At 47.1% G+C, this 21158-nt stretch overlaps 1 protein-coding gene across 3 annotated transcripts in view; it reads right to left on the bottom strand.

Annotated features, from left to right (window-relative positions):
* rerea (arginine-glutamic acid dipeptide (RE) repeats a) overlaps positions 1-21158 on the bottom strand; it is a 111221-nt gene that overhangs the window by 47114 nt on the left and 42949 nt on the right. For all 3 annotated transcript variants that reach the window (XM_083675235.1, XM_083675233.1, XM_083675234.1), the window contains exons 3-4: positions 20083-20548; positions 11941-12011 (exon numbers count right to left, since the gene is read on the bottom strand). In XM_083675235.1, coding sequence (XP_083531361.1) covers positions 11941-12011; positions 20083-20404 — 393 coding nt within the window. In that variant the 5' untranslated portion in view covers positions 20405-20548. The remainder of the gene's footprint in view (positions 1-11940; positions 12012-20082; positions 20549-21158) is intronic.

Here is a 21158-nt window from a genome sequence, read left to right as displayed (position 1 = left end):
GCGTTAGAACAGTCCGACGATACTTCAAAAACCTGACGTTTCTCAACGTTGTATTCGATTCCTTTCCAAATAAGGGTTAGGTGTCGCAAATTTGAGCAACACGGACAATATAGCCCAGCGCTCTACGTGGACCACTAGCTAAATGCCCAAGCATTCCCTAATGGCATTTCTCTCAGTCTGGGGGGGAAAAGAGCTGCTAATAGTAGCTTAGCGCCGATGGCGGCAAATGGAGAGGGCTACAAAGCCTGAGACACAAGAGGTAAAACGCTACACGAGCGTATCCACTTAGCTCTGTGCAACCCCTCTCTGCCCCGTTTCAAAAGCTCTCGTTTACACTGCAACCCTCGGTGCGACAGAGAGAGGGAAAAGCAACAAGGCATAAAGCAGAGATATTATACACGCCCCTCGCTGCCATTTGGCATTTAAATGCCATTTTGCAGTCGCAACAGCAAACAGTTTTGCACCTAATTACTGCAACAAGCCTGCTGCCGTGTGTCCGGAGTAGTGTTGGAGTCTACACAAGCCGTACAGCGTCAGAGCGGGCCCTTTTGAAGCCCCCCCAAGAACGTTTATCAAGACACCTTTCAAATACAGTAGTGGCCCCGCAGCCCTGAGCAGGGAGAGTGAGAGAGGAGGAGCTCTTCACAGTCTAAAATGGCGGCAAGGCAAGGCAAGGCAAGCACATTGTTCAAAACAGATGTGATGGACGAGACAAGGGGACCGCCAAGGCTGTCATCAATAATCTCTCTCCTGTAGCTTTTTCATAATTTCCCCCTTTTACTAGTGTTGGAGACAAACTGCAAATGCACAACTAACAACACCAGGTATGACAACCTGTCAAAAATACTATATTACAACTTGATACGCTACAGGCTACTGTTCATGTAAGAAGATTCTCTGGAAGGACATCATGTCTCACTATCCCCTTAATTATCAAATAATCTTGAGCGGGCCTAGATCCAATGTGGTAATTGTAGACAATAAGCTCTGGGTGTAGATACACCAAATACAAATCACAGGGACAAAACTATTCACCATCTGCCCCCCCCCCCCCCCCCCTCCCTCCCTCCCCCCCCCCCTTTAAGGCCAGACACTGGAGTAGGAGTTCAGTGTATGAAAGAAGGAGTTCCACACGGTGAATATGGCAGGGTAATGTAAGTGTGTGTGCCAGGCTCGGCTGTTCAGAGAGACCATGAGGTAGAAAGAGAGAAAGAGAGAGAGAGAGAGAGAGAGAGTCACTGACTGTACAGGAGAGCTTACACAGACAGACACAGGGGTCTCAATCACTCTCCCCCCTCCGAGTGGAGAGGCTCTCGCACTCATCCGCCAACTCCATTACCCTCGCCGACAGGGCCACACATTAAATCATTCCATTTCACCTGGGAGGGGGAGAGGGAGACGAGGGAGGGAGGGAGGAGGGGAGGGGAGGGGGACACAGCCACGCTCCCTCTGTCCTCTCGCCTGCGTGTGAGAATCCACCTCGGACATGTGCGTCCACGCGCCCGCCTCCATTAATAATCGCCCGCCTCACCTCCAGTCCCAGAATGCTCGGAGGCAGAGATTTATCAACACAGCCAGACAGTAGAGGAGAGGGTGGGGGTGGGGGGGGGGGGAGAACCTCACAATATGAAAGATAGTGTGGCAAATGATGGGGGTCTAGCCCACTCACTACTTTATCTTAAACCTATAAAGAGTTATTCACCCTTAAATAGGGAGGGCATTACAGCAATCTATAAATGGGCTGTTAAGTTCAATAGCCCAGGGTTAGGTTCTGGTATCACCGCACTGCCGTATCACTCACTGTATTATTCCTCTTACAGCACTGATGAGTCCATCTAGATCAAAGCACAGTCTTTCAATACTATGATTATTTCAATTAGCCACTGCTAAAATGCAAGGGGGGGGTGGGGTGGGTTAATTGGATGCTTTATATATGGATTGCATATGCAGAGCAACGGCTTGCCTTGTAACTGGATGGAGCAGAGGAGGGAAAGGATTTACTTGATCAAATACATTTCAATAAAAAAAGACTTCCAGAGTTCAGTGTTTTTTTCCCAATCAATCAATTAAGATTACTGGAGATTTAAGAGTGGGCTTAATAAACAGTAGTTCCTCTATTTAGTACAACAAGTATTAAGTGTAGCAGCAACAAAGACAGCTCAGTTCAAAACCAAACCGCCGCTGCCAAACTGTTAAGTACATTCTCACAAAAGAACAAAGAACATGTTCATCCCAGGCAGAAGAAATGAACACAGATACTGAGGGGATGGAAGAGGCCCTTTGAAGCGAGGAAATGTCTTTACCATCATAGATGTGTTTACAGTGTTTCATAGAAAATTGTAACAGATTGAGGCAACAATAAAATCGACTAGTAGCACCATGAAAGCTCAGTGGAAATGATTTGGGCTGAGTTGGAGAAGAGGGCTCTGTGTTTGTTGTTTCAGAGTGGAGTGGAGAGGAGGGCAGAGGGTGGGGGGGGGGGGGGGGGGGAGAGGGGGGGGGGGGTGCTGGAGGTTGTGAGAAAACTGAGGTTATGACTGCATTGTTTATGTGAGGGAACAGAGACAGAGGGGTCCCAGGGTCACCCAGGAATAATAAGGGATCGTGTGTGACTGCCTATGTGCAAGAGAATGAGCCAAGTGTGTAGTAACCTTGTCCCCCAGGCTCAGATTGCGAGGGCATTCGAGCCTGGAAACAGTGTGGGACTGTTTGGAACTGAGGGGGGACTGGATTTACTGGGTAACATCAATTAAACATCAATTCGATTCACACGACAAAGGCATGGCTCAGTGGCTAACATGAGCCGCTGTTGAAAACAGTTTTTTAAATAAATCTTCTAAACAGGGTGTTAGCCACTGAGAAAATAAATCTTCACACTCTCTCCATTTCTGGGATGGGGAACGCGAAATAATTAACACTCGTCAATTTTAAGAGAGTCAGAGGCAAGTTTGGCAGCCAAATATTAGCATTACCGAGTCAGCGTTGTGTGTGTGTCTCCAGTGGAGAACGCAACACACTAGCTTCTAAAGCGTTGCACTAGACGGGCACTAGATGGTGATGGACTGAGAGTTCAGCCAATTAAATCCGGCGGCTGTTTCATCCACTCCTGCCATAGGCTTCCACAGTCATGTCCCTTTCTGAAGGGGCTGGCAGACCAGACGGCTCGACAGAGAGAGAGAGAGAACTGGCTGGTGGGCGAGATTAAGTGTGTAGTAGTGTTGTGTGTTTAGCAGAGTGAGCCGTGTGCGCGCGCGTGTGTGAGAGAGAGAGAGAGAGCACTTCCACTCCCACGCAGCTGTGAATCTCTCAGCTCCTGTGATCCATTCGCAGTGACAGGCAAGCAAACACAATTTAGGCTTGCCCATCAACACATATGCGACACCAGTCAGATCTATTCCGGAGGAGACTTGATGATGCGCACATATGCACAACAGAAACAAATCTATTTTCTGCTTTTAAATGAGCGGCTATGTTTGCCAGGGAGATGAGTAGTAATGAGCAGAGCTCTGGAAAATGTCAGACCACAATGTGCTACATTACCTTATTAAAAGCACTAGCACACATTCGACATCAAAATCACATTCCGGCGAGTTAGTCTCCACACAGCCGGTGTACAGAACATCATGTCAAAGAGCATGCGTACAATAAGATGCTACAGTGAACCGAACTCACAAGGGAGGGAGATTATGATGTTGTTTTAAGGCTGTTGGAGGCAGTGTGTTATAGGTACAAGCTGGAGACATTCCTGAGGTCTTGAAACAATCCCTTGAATTTCCTCCTCTCCTCTCCTCTCCACTCCCTCCTGACCGATGCCCCCTTTCTCTCTCTCTCTCCCTCTTTCCAGCAGAAGGGGTTGCGGGAGTTAATTTGCACCATGTGTTCTTTAATGGAGAGCGCGGTCCAATAGAAGCGTGTGAACCCGATACCACTGTAAATCTCCACTTCCACAGCTTTTTTTTTTTATTGGCATGTCACACTTTGGACAAGCTGGAAATTACACTCACTGAGTTGAGAACCAGCAGCGAGACACTCTAGAAAGCCACTTAAATGAACAGGGGAGGGGAGTGTGGGGGGGGGGGGAGAAGAGGAGGCAGAGGAAGCAACTGAAGGTGCCATGACTAGGGAGGAGAGGGGGTAAAATTAGCCGTCCATGTAAAACCAGGGCCAATCCAATTAAAGCTTGACCAATCCACACAAATGTGTTCAGTGTCAGGTCCCTCAACACTGGGTGGGCCAACTAAAACACATTTTCCTTATATACACACTACATTCACAACTGAATATTCTGAGGATAATATTCAATTTCCTGGGATACAAATGGGCAAAAGATGTTTGGGGCGAAAAGGAAGACACAAAAGGATAGCTCATCTTCTATTTAATCCATGAGAGAGGGGAGGATTACTAAAGTAGTCTCCACCAGCCCTGTGTTTGTGTTGTGCTATGAACTAGTGTTGCATGGTAACAGCGGTAGCACAAATTGCTTTCGATTCAATACTGCTGTGTCTCCACTTTCGGTAGTACCAAATGTGTTAAAACGTATGACACATTTGCATCAAAAGCCCAAACATTGTATCAATTGTGGCGCTGCTGGCCGCATTTATGATGCATAGCATCATAGCTAAGATAGCTAGCAAGATGAGAGATCCAGGTGGAGTGGAGAGGTGTAGTTCAGAGAGGGATATTTTTCCACATGCTGCTGATTTCTCAAAGTGGAATTAGAGACTCGTTGAATGCACAATGACCCAATAGTGTTTGTTTCCCTTTTTCAGTGACACCCATAGGCAAGTGAAAGCCAAATAAAAATGTTTACGAACAATTCCAGATTTAAAAGACACACAATACTCTGGCGTGGTATTTTATCGTGATACTGAAAATAAATGAATAAATAAATAAATAAAGTAAACAATTCTGGTATCGTGACAACCCTACTATGAACACTAGTCTACTTCAAAGCGCGCCTACCCTTTAATTTATTCTGCAACCCCCTCCAGAGGCCTCATTTTAAGTGCACTAAGGAGACCTGGTTATTGTAATCACAAACACCCTGTGAGTATCTCCATATACAGTACAATGACTAGGTTTGGTGCACTGGAGCCATAAAGTGTCGATATTACCGGCTTCCTTTGAGTCGTGTTACATTTGTTTTTCCCTTTTGCATCAAAGTGAGCACCAAAAAAAAAAAAAAGTAGTGTCTGTTTTTCCCCTTTAAAGATAAAACAGTGCGCTTGGCACAGGAGCTGAGCGCTAGTGCTTCAGATGTTAGTGAAGACATCAGAGGAGGCAATTTCACTTGTGATGTGCAAAAAGAAAAAAAGAAAAGAAAAAAAGAAAAGAAAAAATAAGCCATGGTGGCACCGCTGAATATTTCAATGATTCTGCAACAAGGGGTGAAATGAGCACTCGGATTTTGGGAGGCCCAAACGACTTCCACTGCAGAAAAAGACCTGACAAATATCTGTGTGTGTTTGTCTGTTCACCACAAAAGCAGCAGAGCCAGGAAGGTAAACTGTAATGAAACACAAGGGGAAGAGAGAAAGACAGAGAGAGGCTTTCTGTTGAATAATTTAGCCTTGCGTCGAGGAGCTACTATTGATTGAGCTTTTAGGAGTCTTATGAAAATGCTATGGCCCCCTATACACCCCCCCCCCCCCCCCCCCTCCCCCAGCCAGATGCAACCCCTCTCCATCTGTGAAGGTAATCACTACACAGCGCTCCCTCAGCCCAGTTCTGACCCCACACACACACCTCCATTTTGATTCTAGCCCTTGTTCTTCTCTTTTACACCCCTCCCCTTCATCCTCCTATGCGAGAGAGAGAGAGAGAGAGAGAGAGAGAGAGAGAGAGAGAGAGAGAGAGAGAGACTGCTTGCCACACAACTGGTTTCCATAGCAGCATTTAGCGAATGCATAAGGAGGGCTGTGAGAGGAAGACAAAAAAAAAAGACTGTGTCCAAAAAGGAGGAAGGGAGAGGAGTGCGTTTGTTCTTGATGGTGCTGCTCCGTACAAGCAGCCTTCCTTTATAGGGCTGTTATCTCAACCGTGCCATTTGTATTTCTTTATTTATTCATCGCCGTGCCCGTGTGTACAATCAATCTAAACGCCTCCCCCTAAGAGACGGGCGCAGTGGCTCGCCGAGAGGAAATGTCTGTCTTTAAAAATGCACCAACAGGCAAACTGATACCAGAAGAGGACTGTTGCCTGCTAGGACAAACAGCTGCTGCCTGGAGGACCAGAGCACCGTGCAGCACGGCTAAGGACCTAATGTCATTACAAAGAAAAGCATTAATGCCCTCCTTCAATGGAATTTCAAGTGTATAGAGGGGAGGGGAGAGGGGGTGGGGGGGGGGGGGGACAAGCCGCATACCTCATTGAGAAACATTCATCAAAATGGCCATTATGGGGAGGGAGCCTGATACTGCAAAAGCAGCACTAAAGGGTCTCTCACTCACTGTAGTCACTGCCACCATTTGTGGAGAAGGGGATTTTTTATTTGTCAAATAAACGCAAGAGTATACTAAGCAGAATTAATATGTCCAATTGAAAATTATTCCACTACATGTATTAGCACTATTCGCAGTGCCCACACTGAATCAGCAAAACAGCTCCTCGTCTGCATTCTTCATATCACAAAGTTGCCTTCGATGCTTAGCATGAACGTTCCTTCCATGAAATACGCTCATGAATTATATCCAGAGAAGTACAAGAAAGCCAGGATGCTTCAATCAAGTGGCTGCAGCAGGCTCAGCCAACCAGCTCCCCCAATAGATGCCCTTGTCAGTGCTGCTGCTGCTTCCTCTGAGAGCACAAAGACAAGCAGACACTTAAGGGAGGCTACACACAATACCGCTGACCACTTGTGAACACTTGCACCTCCACATGTCCATGCCTGTGAATCTACCGGCTTGCTTACAGCAGCTGAGTGGACCGTGGAATAAAAGGGGGAAAGCTGAGCACAACACAATCACACACAATCACACACACACACACACATACACACATACACAAACACACATACACAAACACACAATCACACACAATCACACACACACACTTAATGACTGCAGCCCCCTCTGGAAAGATGGCAGCGGCTGCCGCTCCACTCGATAAATATTAACAAGAAGTGCGACTGATGGCGGTGCTCACTGATCCATAATTGCATTTCAAAATGTTCTGCGGAGAAGAGAGAAGAGGCAGGCAGCTAGGGAACGGGGCTTTCCAGGCAGGGACTAAAGAACGCCGGTCCCTGTATGGCGAACCATGACCACCTACCATGATCTCAGTGGCTTAGCGACTCACAGCCTGGTTTGTTTTTGATAGAAAAACTCATCATTCATTACAGTCTAATGCACCCATTACATATGCTCATGGCTGCATACAATACAGGGCATTTCATCAAGGCAGCTCAGGTTTATAGAAACTGAAAAGGGGGGGTGGGGGAGTGGGAGGGCGTTTGTTCTTCCATTTTTCAACAGAAGTTTAGAAAATGACTGCTAGTGCCAACATACAGAGCCGATGGGTTTCGCATGCAGCGTACGAGGCTTGGTAGCTCTCTAACAGAGGTGGATTCCAGCCTAATTGCTAGGCTAATGCTCGGCGCTATAGATTTCCTTCTGCTGGGCTGCACTCTCCTCCATAGAAACGCCAACAACTTTTGTTTCACGTGCATATTTATGCACATATATTTGCATCTTTATCAAACATTTTTAATTAACGGCTTTGAATCGTTTGCGTTTGAAGGCTGCGTGATAAGCCAGCTAAGACCATCAGGGGAGGATTCTGTGCGGTGAATTAGCATATCGTGCGTACAGGGTACCTTGTTTACACTGCGATCGGAAAGCCTGTGTGATATTAGCCGTATACATACGGCGTATGATGTCAGCACAAACAACAAATCAGGAGGACTTCAGGTTTACAGCCTCTTTCAGTGCGAGAGAAAGGGAGAGGAGAGAGTGGCACAGTCACATTGAATCAGGGCAATTCATTTCCCCCCGCAGACAGCCCTATTGTTTCTCCCCCCAGATCTATTCAGGCTGGATTGATGTGCAGGCAGGCTACCTCCAATCATTCGGGAACAGCGGGTAGAGACTTGGGAGCTCTGTGGGCTTGTGTTAGACAAACACACTCCGTCACAGGATCTACATACGCATCCAAACGCTGCTCATCCAACCACGAGACGGGCTACAGTCTCATACGCCGCTTTTACACCCTAAGAACAGGGCTAAAGGAAAACCATCGGCTACCCCCGTTGCTTTAAACTCGCTGTTTTGTACACGAGCTAGAAAAAAAAAATCTAAACTCTTCCCTTAAAGCTTGTTGGTTCATTGGAAAGTCTTATAATGATACTGATAATTGTATTGTACATGACATCTAATTAAAATGTCCATAAGCAGAGAGATCCTGATGGAAGAGCATGGACAAGGCTTCCCTCCCAGCAGGAGCCCCCCCTCCCTGGGGGAAAACGCTGCAATCACTCCATTAGAGGGAGAGGGAGCCTGAGCACAGCTGAGGTGGCCAATATCACCAAATGAGTTTAGCCACAGGGATGGAGGCATGGGGGGGGAGGGAGGGAGGGAGGGAGGAGTACGCCACTCACAGGGCAAACACCCATAATGTGGAATGGAGAAGAATGAAGGAGGGGAGGAGGGGGGAGGGAGAGAGGTGAGGGGACATGAGAGTGGCGGCAGGAGGAGGAGGAGGAGGAGGAGGAGGGAGGGGGGGGGAGAGAATGTCAAGCAGACGGATGAGAGAGAGGCTAGATGTGTGAGGGGAGGAAGAGGGTGGATTGTAAAGACGCGCCCGGTGGGCAGATATTGCCCGTGATTGATTTCATGGCGTATTGTCTTAGCTGTTCGACCTGTGCTGAAATCTCCTCTCACATCAGACAATGTCTCGGGGCTCTGTTGCTGTTAATGGGAGCCAGTCACAATGCTGATGCGAGCAGACACAGCTACACCTCACGGATGGGTGTTCATCACAATGAGAACGAACACACACACACACAAACACACACACGGTTCAGTGCATCAGTCTCGTGAAATATGGATTGTAAACAGATACATGGAGATCATAACATCAGATATAATCAGAGACCTCGCCCCTTTTACGAGTTGCATGTCCATTACCAGGCTTCAGACGCTACGTTCGCATGCTGAGGGAGCCGATCGGAACAGGACTAGTCGGAATGGGGGATGGGTCCAGTGTTGCTATTAGGGCTATATGTAGTGATGATTATCATCTTCCTACAACCACATGACCATTATCGCAGCACACCACCCACTTAATTGACCGAATCGCTTACATCAAAAGGATATTGTGCGCTGTATGCGAGCGCCTAATGACCTGGACATAGGATGTGCTAGAATTAAAGCTAATGGGGGGGGGGCTGCGCTTCTACTGCTTTTCTAGCTTAATTAGCACTAGCCTAGCACAGAGCACCACACGTTTCTCATTTCCCTCCTCCCGGGCATCTCCGCGGACTACCTTCTTCACTGAGGTGAAACCAGTTCTTAATCAGACCTCTATGAACCAGAGATGAGGTTAGGGAGCAGACAAGCATCTAAACTGTGGTCCTCGAAAAACCAGGTTTAGAAAATTGCAACGGGGGTAGAAGGAAAGTCGTTACGAAAGCTGCAACGCACGTGCGTCGGAAGACACCAAAAGGGCTGTGGGGCGAGATGCTTCCAGCTTCCTTGTAGGCAGAGACAACGGAGCTTCATCCGTGTTGGGAGATTGATGGCTGCATTCAGGATTTCTACACACTGCTAATTGGATTCACAGGTCATTAGATAAAGTACACGAGTGACGTTGTTACAGCCTAAAGACTGAGAAGGGGTTGGGATATTGATGAGGTTGTTTGGTTCAGGACCAATGCAATTTCCTCTTCATCGACTTCAGCGCTAAAGGTCCATTCTGTGGCCACAGAAGGCGGATCAATACTGTGTGTGGCAGGCGAAATTGAGGTCTGAGGAGGATGACTGTGTGGAATATCAAAGGGATGGAGGGATAGGATTAAACGCCTGATGAGTGGCTCAGTTAGGCTAGCTATGTCTGTGGTCTAAAGGCAGCTTCTTCCCATTTCAAAATATGTGTTCTGAAAAAGAACAACGTTACGCTATTACGATCGACTGAAAAAATACAGGGTGTCTCGTTTCTCCGAATCGCAGGCGTCTTTGTCCCAATTATGAGCATGGGGTGACAGGCTGGGGGGGGGGCAGGGGGGGTCAGAGTTGAACTGCTACGCCAGCGGCGTCACTGGAAAAACACACATCCTCGAACAACAAATCTGAGCTGACGTCGCACTGAGCTGCTTCCAACGTTATATATCCCTCGTAGCTGGAACCAAAAAAAACGACTATTGAATCCCTGCACTTGTTTAAAAGCCACAAGGGCATTTGCTTTAGCGAGCGGACGCGGGGGTACAGTCGGCGCACACATAGCCATGCAGATGGCTGTTCATTAATTACAGATGGGCAGAGAAAGAGAAAGAGCAAGAGAGGGCAAGAGTGAGAAGAGGGAGGAGGGGGGAGGGGTGGGGTGGCTAATGGAGCCGGTGTTCTCTCTCTCTCTCTCTCTCTGGACAATTACCCCTGTTGGACCGAGACCTCTGCAAGCGCACTTAATCAAGGTGCAGATGAGACAAAAACACTCGGTGTGTTATTATTGGAGAGTTGGGGTTCCCGCCGTCCTCGGCAGCCTCTCCCAGCAATCCGATTAAAGCTCTGCTGTGGGGCCTAGATATACACACACTCCCCTCCAAGAGTCTACCATACACCCCCTGTATGCACACCAACTGGCCTCCCAACACACACACACGCGCGCGCGCACACACGCACACACCGACAGTGACCTCATATCATCACCCTAGCTGTCGGGAGCCATTATCAGGGCCCCCCCTGGGGCCTCTCCAGCCCTCCTAGGAGCTTCTGCACTGAGCGGAGACACACTCATCTAAATAGACAGAGATGGGGACTCACACAACGTTAAACGGTGCTTGATTTGGATACTGAATTTCTACCCCATATTGACGACACAAATATCCCAAGCTGGTTTTCCTGGGTGTCTCTATCACGCCAGAGTGAGAGGAAACCCACCGTGTGCAGCTAGCAGGCACATTGAAGGGTGTTGTGTTGCTAAGAAAACAAAGTAGGCTCTCTCTCCCTAACCAACGAGCCTGATGAATCAGCCCTTTTAAGCAGCAAATGAAGAATCTGATTTCCCTACTCAAAGAGGTAATCTAGCCAATTTGGGCTGAAAAGATATAATTTAAAACCGAAGACATAAGGGGCTCCTTAATTAAGTAAATTAACTGATCTGACAAATAACTTTGATTGCGTTTAACAGAATCAGTTCATGGGTATCTGCTTGCAAGACCAGCTAGTTGGGCTTACTCATATACAGGCACCTTGCTTTTTCCCATGCTTCACAATATACAGGTAACATTCAGGTAATTAAAAAAAAGTATTTATTCAATAGTGATTAATCCATAATGTGTATATTTCCAATTGCCTACATGATCAGTCTTTATGATGTCTTTTCAGCTGAACCATTATGAACCTAACCAACAAACACAAAATATTACTGGATACATCTAATACAATAAGGCTTAGGAAAGCATTAAATAGTAAAAAAAAGAAAAGAAAAAAAGAAAAAGAAAGAAGTCTCTGTTCTGTGTGAGATGGCCCTCCTTCAATGCCTCCATTCTTATCAGACTTCCATACCAAAAGTGCAACTCGGCATCTTTCTCCAAACATACGAACGGAGGCAATTAGTCCAGATGAAAGGCGTGTTTGATGTGGCGTTTTTGCAGGCCTTAGAACAACAGTGTGGCCTGGAGATAAGGCCAGCGGTGACTGAGGAGCCCAGCTCAGGGCCAGGGGCCAGGGGCCAGGGGCCAGGGGCAGGCTGAGGGGAAGGGGAAGAAGGAAGGACAAGGCTACTCACCAGCTTAAAATCCTGAATGCTACAAATGAAGTAGGGAGTGTTGGGCCGGCGGCTCTCGATATATACACAATCTGAAAAAGGAGAGAGAGAGAGAGAGACACAGCGTTAGAAAGATGACACCCACACTTCAGGTTCTTCTTTCAGATACCGCAGCAGCGCTGTGTTAAAAAGATGCCAGACTCGGTATATAATTTGAGGCGTTACCTCTAAAAAGAAATTTTCCTTGAGTCAAATTCAATTGGAATGCGAGTAATAGGATTAAGGACTTTTGGAGCGGTACAAGGTTGCCTTTCCAAAGCAAACATCAGACCCAAGGGGAATTATGTTATTGTTCCACTCCATTTACACCCCTGAGTGTCAGATAGCAATACTGCTTTATTCCCCCCCCTCCATCCCTCCCGTCAAAAACCTAATTCAGTAACCTTGCCTAAATACATCCCAGTTACCACTCGCGTTGGACTAGTGTGCATCCCTTCCCCCCTTCTCTTAAATGTTGTCCAATTACATAACCCTTGCGGTGCAGTGTGCGGCCCCGGTGCATTGTGTGTGTGTGAATAGGGGCACACTGAGCAGGCTGTGCTGTTAAATTGAATGTGAGTGGTGGTATGGCCAGGTCATGAACCCTCATCTCCTTAACAAAAACATTCACGCTGCAAAGGACAAAAACAGACAGCCACTTCTGCTGAGGAAACCACGGGGGGCGCCGCGCAAAGGCTGGGGCCACCAGTTAGCCAGCAAGCTAACTTACCTATATATAGTCAGAAATAACTCCAGAATTATTAGTTCACAAAGATGAACGTCATTTTTGAAATCGTGACTTATTTTTTTAGGCACACTTTATAGGATAGTTTCAATGATGCAAAACTGTAGAGCCCATATTAAGAGTCCAACTCTTTTAAAACTAGATTTTCAAGCTGTGTGGCTTGAGTGGCTGAGTGTTTATCAAAATTAGCAGCTAACGAATAGATCCTGCTATGTGAAATGCAGCCCTGGGCTCCCCACACACAGTATCAAATTCACTAAAAGTATTCTCATTCTCAATATTGACTTTGATAATAAAAGAGTTGAAAAGTGGCTTTGATTCAAATTGTAGACATGTAATGGCCCAAACCAATTAGGTTCTGGCCTGATGAGTGGGGGGGATTTGGCCTGCCCTTTACCCAACACTGCCTGACTGGGCAGCCTCTGGAGCATAGCAGACACACAGCCGTGGGGGGAGGTTCTCCTAAAACACCAGCACCCTCTCTGAGCCTGGCCTTGCATAGTTAGCATTAGCATTTAGAAAGCACTGACATGGTCTGTGTTGTCTTCAGCAAGGAGGAGCCCGAGTAGCAATCTGGCAGTTAGCTTGCAAAGCTATCGCTAAAAAAAAAAGAGAGATCACTTCCCCCAACCTGCCAGTGCATCATCTGTTATTTATTTGTTTATGTCATCGCCGTTATTGATCTGGTTGCATTTTATCTGCTCGGTTGCAGCGAGCAAAATAAAGATATTAAATAGCTTTGGCACCAGGCGTGCCATTTGTAGTGGCTGTTAAAAGTCCCAGGGCTTTGTTTGAGCAGCACAGCGTAGTCCGGGTTGGGCCGCTTATCTCCTGCAGTCTCAATGAGGTATTCTGGAGGGGTTTTATCGCCATCACTCGGCCTGTTTGTATGAGTGGCACCAGTCTCTCTCTCTCCCCCAGCCCTCCCTCTTTCTCCCTCGCTCCCTTTCCCCACCTGGATCCTGGAAGTCATTTACAAGATAACATGAATGAAAATATCCATCAGTGCTTTTGTGCAACACAGTCTGTGTAAAGAGAGCTGGAGGGAGGGGAGGGGGGGCTAGGGGGGGGGGGGAGGCGAAGGGGGAGGGCAGAGAACAAAAGAGACTAATCTGAATGAGATAAGATGACATGTTTCAAAAGAGTCAAATAGGGGAATTAAGGCTTAGTGTCCCTTAACCTCTCCAGCACATTCATTTAGAGTGGAGGGATGCCCTGACAACACATCAAAGCCCGTCAACAGGCATAAAAAGAATAATCTTGAAAACAATGTCAAAACAAAGTGAATTATTTTAAGGGCATTTAATTCTGTATTTCAAGACTACCTCAGGGGAATCCGCTCACATTATTCCAAAAAACTGAGTGAATAACAGGGCAAATAAAAAAAAAGCATGTGAAACTTTAATTAAGGGATGGTTGAATAAATCACTTATTTTATACTGAAAAAGGGTTTACTTAAAATCTGGAGGGATAGTCTGTTGATGTGGGCCAAGCACTTTGAGAGTCCATCCTTCAGGGTCCATTCTGATAAACATTCCAGCCATTTTGTACATTGGAAGTGGGTCCCCTCCATCAACCAGGGAAGTGGAGGAGGAGCAGCAGGGCTTGGGGGGGGGGGATACGTCAGGAGGGCGGGAGGTGGGGGATGGGCGGAGGGACTTAAAGCCTTAAGTGTGGGCTATGTGAGGAGCCATAGGGCCTTTGTAGACTATTGCTTTCCCCCCTAGCAGCCATGAGTTCCAACTCTCTCTCACAGCACAGGCCAACGAGGGGAGAGAGAGCTTAGCAGCAAACCGCTAGAATCCACTATTGATCTCAACTCAAGAGAGTGAGAGAGAGAGAGAGAGAGAGATCATTCCTCCAGCAGAAAAACACTCTTAATGCTTCTCAAAACACAATTATTTCGACCTGGGTTCTCCTGAAACTTGATCCTCCAGCAGCCATTGTTTCTCAATGTATTGTCCCTGCTTATGAACCTGAATATTCATGAGTGGGAGAAGGGGGGGGGGGGGGGGGGGGCGTTACTCCTTAAGCCAGCCCCCCCCCCCCCCACACACACATACACACACTCTTCTTCTCAGCTGTAGCTCATTGTTCAGCGAGCCATTCTCCAGTGTCTGTGAAGCATGTATAATTTAAAACACACCTAGTCCAATAAAAGAGAGCCCTGCTCTACTCTCTGTGTCAAATGAGTTTCTGTTTAATTTGCTGCAGCACGAAGAGGGGGGAGAGAGGGAGCCAGACGTTGTTAGGTAATGTCGGCTTGCCTTTTTTATGAGCCAGCATGGATGGAAAGTAGTGACAACAACACACACACACACACACACACACACACACAGTGGGAAGAAAACCATGTTTTGTATGCGCTCAGCAAAACAAACAGAGAAAAAAATGAACATTTTCAGCTTATTAAATATAGAGCTTTTGCATAAGCTGTGCTAGCGGCCATGAGTACAAGCCATGAGGCAGAGCAGAGCAGAGCAGAGCAGAGCACACCTGCATTGTTAAAGGGAGCCAACCAACACTCCAGACACAGCAGAGAAGAGCTTTGGCAAGCTGGCCCCTAAGTTTACTGATCCTAAAATTAAAGAGCACAAGGAATGCAATAATGGAACTGCAGGGGTGCGGGAGGGGGGGGGGGGGGGGCACCAACAAACCAGTCGCCCTCAGTGTTCCCACTCCTCCTCCTCCCACAGGGGAGCCTACAGACGACCCGCTTTGCTCGTGTTACTTCCTGCTGAGCTCGACTCGGGCACCGTGGCGGGCGGTCTCGCTGCCAACGCGACACGTCTGCCCCAGAGGGGCCGTGCCGTGACCCACTCATCCAATTTAGCCTCGCCGCTCAACGAGCCTCTCAGCCGGCGAGAGCGGCAGACCCCCACGTCGTTCGACCTCGGGCCTCCCTTGCATATATTCACCTCGCTCCCTCTCCCTCCCCAAGCCTGATACTCAATCCTCTCCACGACAAGGGGGGGGGAAAATACCTCAAGAGCAGATCATATCAAACCTGTGCTCCGGCCCCTACAGTGGCAGAGTGGAACAGCTGACTGACCGGCCTCCTGGGTAAGAACAGAGGGCCTTTGACAAGTGAAGTCGTCTCAGTCCGCTGCAGCTTTCTAATTTGCAGTCGGCAGGTGGTTAGATTTCACAAAAAGCCGTACCGAGGCCCTCCGTAGCGCCGCGCCACGCAGAGGGGGAATCTTTAAAAATAGATCTAGGCCTTTTACCTTTATGTTGGCGGCGAGCTACAGATTGGCTGCCATGTTGGAAGATGACATGACGAGGCTCAAACGGCTGTCCTCATCTTCTAGCCTTACTCGACACGGAAAGGATGAACAAAAAAGAATTCGGAGCAGAGGAGACGCTAGTTGCTGTGATAATTAGGCTAAGAACATCAGCAGTCTTTTCCTCATGAATTTCAAGCGTGTTTTCGGGGGAAGCAAACAAAGACTTGTTTAAAGATATTTCAAAGAAATGGGTTTCCCTTCCCTTTTATTGAAGAGAAATCCACATCTAAAAAGGGTGTTACAGTATTCAATAGCAGGGGAAAAAGCTAATTTGTCTAGAATATACTTTCACTACATTACAGGCTAGTCAGGGTCAAAGAACCGGCCCTAAGCCTATACATTGGTCTTAAAGAGTCCATACCTAGAAAGCAGCCGTCAGTGTCAGTTAAGCCCTTGATACACACTGGCATCAGCAGCACTGTGAGTTAATGAGATCATGTTGATGCACGCAGCCCCTTGCCTGGAACTCAACATGGTTGTAAAGCTCTGAGACAAAGACCAGCCATGAGTCACCCTGGTGGTCGGTCTAAATTAATAACACAAAACACTGAGGAGGACAGGATTGTCTCGAGGCCAATACCTGACCAATGAGAGGGAGCTAAGCGACATCCATTTTACATATAGACCCCCTAAATGAACGGGTTTAGTAAGAGCACCATCAAACATGGGTTACATTTCAGACTGGAGGTGAGGATTTTAAATGGATGGGTGCTTTTCTTCTTTCATCAAAGGCTACTTCTGTTTGGGTAGGTTAGTGGTTCCCTTGTGCTACATGTGTGTTCCAGACATTCTTCAGCCATGTCTCACACACACACACACACACACACACACACACACACAGCTCTGTGGTAGCTGCAGAGCAAGGTGCCAGCTGTCCGGCCCCCCCCCCCCCCCTTCAGCCTGCCTGTTGGGAGAGAACAGGGAGAGGCCATCCTTAGACCCATCTGTAAGGTCTCTAAAAAGACATGGTAGCAACAAATGACACGACACACCATCGCGGGAGCCTCGAGTGTCGTCTTCTCCTCTTTAAACCCGAAGGCGTAATGAAGACCTTCCCGCAGCGATGTGCCATCACGCTCCTCTGACAATAAAACAGGCTGCTTTGGTCACGGGAGCCATGTTGTGTGGAGGAGAGAGAGGGGGAACGAGGCAGGTGGTTTCCATTAACGCTCTCCATTTTAAAACCCCAGTCAGTCAGTCGGTCGGAGGGGGAAGAGGTGGCATGGCAGCTGCAGTGTTAAGGGCCCCTACTGCAGTGGTGTGTTAAAAGAAATGGCAAGCAGCTCAAGCTTTGGCTGAGAAGGACGGTGATGTGTGTGTGTGTGTGTGTGTGTGTGTGTGTGTGGGTGTGTGTTGCTGGGGTGTCTCCTATTGATCCCCCCCCTATGTGTATAATCTCCTGTGTGGATCTATAAGCCGGGCTCTGTGTAGAGAATATCCGCAGAGCTCCGGGGAGGTTGGCCGGAGGAGCACTACTCAAAGCCCTGATCGATCTCCCAGGTTTGCCTGGGCCTCGCTTAACGCTGTCCACCCCCAGCTGCCTGCCATACAAATAGTCTCCTCTTTCCACCCCACTGTCAGAGCAAAGCACACTCAGCCTTTGAAACAGCAGCGGCCATGTATCCCCTTGCCTCTGCTTTCTAACCCAGCCCCCCCTCTCCAATCAATGCACACTAAGCCCCCCCTGCAAAAAAAACAAAACAAAAAAAAAAACCACTGCCATCTTCTAGGGATAAAAAGGCTAAGCAGCAAGACAGGGGGATCTGTGTGCAGAGGTTTCAATATAGCTTCCTGTTATCTTCAGAAAGTCATATATGTTTGTCAGGCTCTCTATGACAAAAGGAATTAAAGAGGTGTTTCACCTCTCCCTCTCTCTCTCTCTAACCATCTCCCTCTCTCCATCTCCCTCTATCCCTCCCTCCCTCCCTCCCTCTCTCCTTCTCTGTCTGTCTCGGCCTGCTTAAATCCCTCTCTCCGAGGGTGGTCAGTTTTACATATTGTGTGTCACTAGACGAGTATAAAAGGATTTAACATTTAGCAAAGCATAATCCATTCCAGGCTTTGTGTCTGCTTAAGCCACACATCAAATCTGATTGCAATAAGGCTTCTGTAAATGACCAGGAAGAGAAAAAAATAACACAGCACAAAAAAAAAAAGAAAAAAGAAAAAAAAAAGCTTAATTCAGCAATAGAGCACCCGACTAGAGAATACACAGTGGTGCTGATCACCTCAGAATTAACCGGAGGAGACAGCATGAGGTCCACGCAGTAAAGGACATCTCCTGTTGACAATGGGGAGGTCAATTACAGACTGGTGGTCTGTGTTGAAAATGTGATCCAGTCCCATCTTTAATCCAAAGTAAGGGTGTACTAGTTGTCAGGTTTCAGCGGACTGTTAATTGAAAGGGAACTGTTCAAAACAGGAAGCATAAATATTCCATAAACCGCTGCTCATTTTATGTTCGCTCGGAAATATAAATATTAGCGGGAGCTAATCCGCAAAGACGGGTCGACTTTGTTTATGCCTTCTGAATGTTTCATTGAAGTGACTGACTGCTTCCGTTTTCCCCGCGTGGTTGACTGAGACAAAGCAGCGGTGCTCTCTATTAAACATGAAATGCAGAGAAAAGGTTCAATGGAGTCCATGTCAGGGAACAAGGCTTCACTTACTGTGGCGGAGCGACAGCTTTTTCAAGGACCTTACTGATACTGGCAGAGAGATAATTCTGAGAACAAGATTACACTGGGGGGCCGGGGGGGGGGGTGGAGGGGTGGGATGGTAGAGGGGAATAACACATTGGCTGTAATTTTCAATGTCTTCACATTAAATAACTAAGCATTGCGACCGCACTGCTACTTGACCTTTCCATTCCTGCTAGATAAATGAAAGACATGCCAGTGATGATTTAAGCCCACGGGGCTCGCGGATGCAATAGAGAGCAGACTACACTGCAGAGCTAGCTCTCTGCCTTGTGCGGCGGGAGTGTTGACATTTCCCCCTTAGTCGGGTGTACAACCATTTTATAAACAGCGGGTGAAAAAGAGGCCATGTTTACAGCTGGGGAAAAGGTTATGTCTCCTTTTAGTCTCACTCACCGTGGTGTACAATATAGAGATCCCTACACCACACTCCCAGAAAACAAGTCTGTCTCTGCAGATGACTGAATATGTTACATACAAATCACTTCATGTCATTATCATATCATTATCATATCATTATCACAACTGTTGTCAGTGTAGCATCCTCAAAGTACCACTTTGGTATATTGACTTCCAACGAAAGAGAATAACCTAAGTGAGTCTACTTGAAGTGATTGGTCTAAATATTGCATAGGACTATAGCCTAGAGAGGAATTCTGATTCAACTGAAAATCTGCTTCTTTCTAAAAAAAAAAAAAAAACCTAGAACCAATCCAAGCTAATCCAAGGAAAAAATACAGAAATCGAGCCGCTAAACTGCTCATTCAACTGTGATGGCGACACCCAACAAGCAACGCATCACATCGAAAGGGAAACGAAACATTTTAGCCAGCCTACACAGACACAATTTTAGAGTGCAAAGCCATTCCCCAGATTCCCAGTCTCTTCGCACAAGTACCATAAACAAAGCCATCAAATGGTCTGCCATTTTAAGATAGGACAGAAAAAATGTCATTCTTGAATTTTAACATCAATGGGGTATTGTCTTTTTCTATGAAAATACTTTAAATTCACCAAGACAACTGTCTGACATGATTCAAGGAAGAGATCATCTGACATAAGATTTGAATTGGCGGTTGATAAAATAGTCATGTCACTCAGTCACTAATTATGTCTTCAAAGAGTCAAACTCTCAAATCTGGTTGTACCTCAAATCTGAGATACAACCAGTCATACTATTTTCCAAAATGTTACATGATTCACAGGAAGTCAAGTAATTTGTTCGCTTACATTTGTTAAAGTGTACATCACTTCAGAATCTGACTTCAATAGCTAGCTATATTCACTTTTTGACATTAGCTAGATGCATCCCTAACATCAAGATATTCACAACAGACAAACTCAGTGCCTTGATAACACAAGACGCTGCTGCCAACGAGATTAAGGGACTTACCGCCAGGTCTGTAAACAACGTCATCTTCTGTGATGAAGGAGGTGATCTCTCCGTTCTCTGTGCGCTCGTAGCGAGACTTCTTCTTGGGCTGTTTCTTCTTGCCCTTCTTGCCGAGCTCCTCTGTGGTGGCGCCGGCGTTTTCATTGTCCTCGTCCTCGCTGTGGTCGCTCTCGGCATAGTTCTTTGCGCCGCCCTCCAGCGTGCAGCTACGGCGGGGCCGGGCGCTCTCGCACTCCCTGGCCTTGTCCCTCTTGTCCCGGTCTCTGTCTCTGTCTCTGTCCCTGTCCTTCTCCTTGTCCGGTTTCTCTTTGTCGGCGGTCATGATTCGCCACGTGCCTTCCTCAGTCCTCTCACGGCTGGGCCTCCGTGAAAGGTAGACTGTGAGCCTGGGCTTCAGTCTTCTGAATTTACCAATCAAATCCAGGGAAAATTCGGCCACACCAACAACCCCAGTGTTTCACAAAAGCTGCGGACAAAGGGACACAGAGAAAGGGAAATTAATAATAGGGCAATGTCAATGTTCAATGAAAAGGTTTTTTTTTTTCTTCTTCTTTTTAATCAATGAAAATAAAACGGAACTCTAGCCACTTTTTTGTGAGTGAACGGTCATTCTACAGGAAGCTGGAAATGACAAGTAGTTAGATTACAGCCAATAGTTGTCAGGCAATGAGCTGTGCTGGCTCTCCTTAACCTCAGTGTAATTGTTAGCACTCGCCTCCATAGCCATGAATACTCAAGAGGGTTCTGTGCAGCTCTATCAAAAGAATACAACCTTCAAGCTGCCTTTTCTACTCTCAGCTCATTTATGAAGAGGAAAAGAGAGTGAGACAGAGAGAGAGAAAGAGGCGCTGCTTGTATTCCCACACAATGACCTGAACAGGATTCCCCACTGTATTTATCTTCAAAAAGGTTCTGATGCACTTGGTTGAGAATATCAGGCTTATAGGCTCTGGGATTCCTCGGAATCAGTATTTCTAGGCTTTTCAGCATATCACCGTGCCCCCTTCTTGACAATACCACGGGAGATCTGTAAAGCCCACTATGTATAGAGGCCTCTGCTGAGCAGCTGTGCTGAG

The sequence above is a fragment of the Argentina silus genome (genome assembly GCF_951799395.1).
Source record: "Argentina silus genome assembly, chromosome: 8".
Classification (NCBI taxonomy): Eukaryota; Metazoa; Chordata; class Actinopteri; order Argentiniformes; family Argentinidae; genus Argentina; species Argentina silus.
Note: the sequence above shows the minus strand (reverse complement) of the source record. Positions and strands in the feature narration are given on the sequence as shown.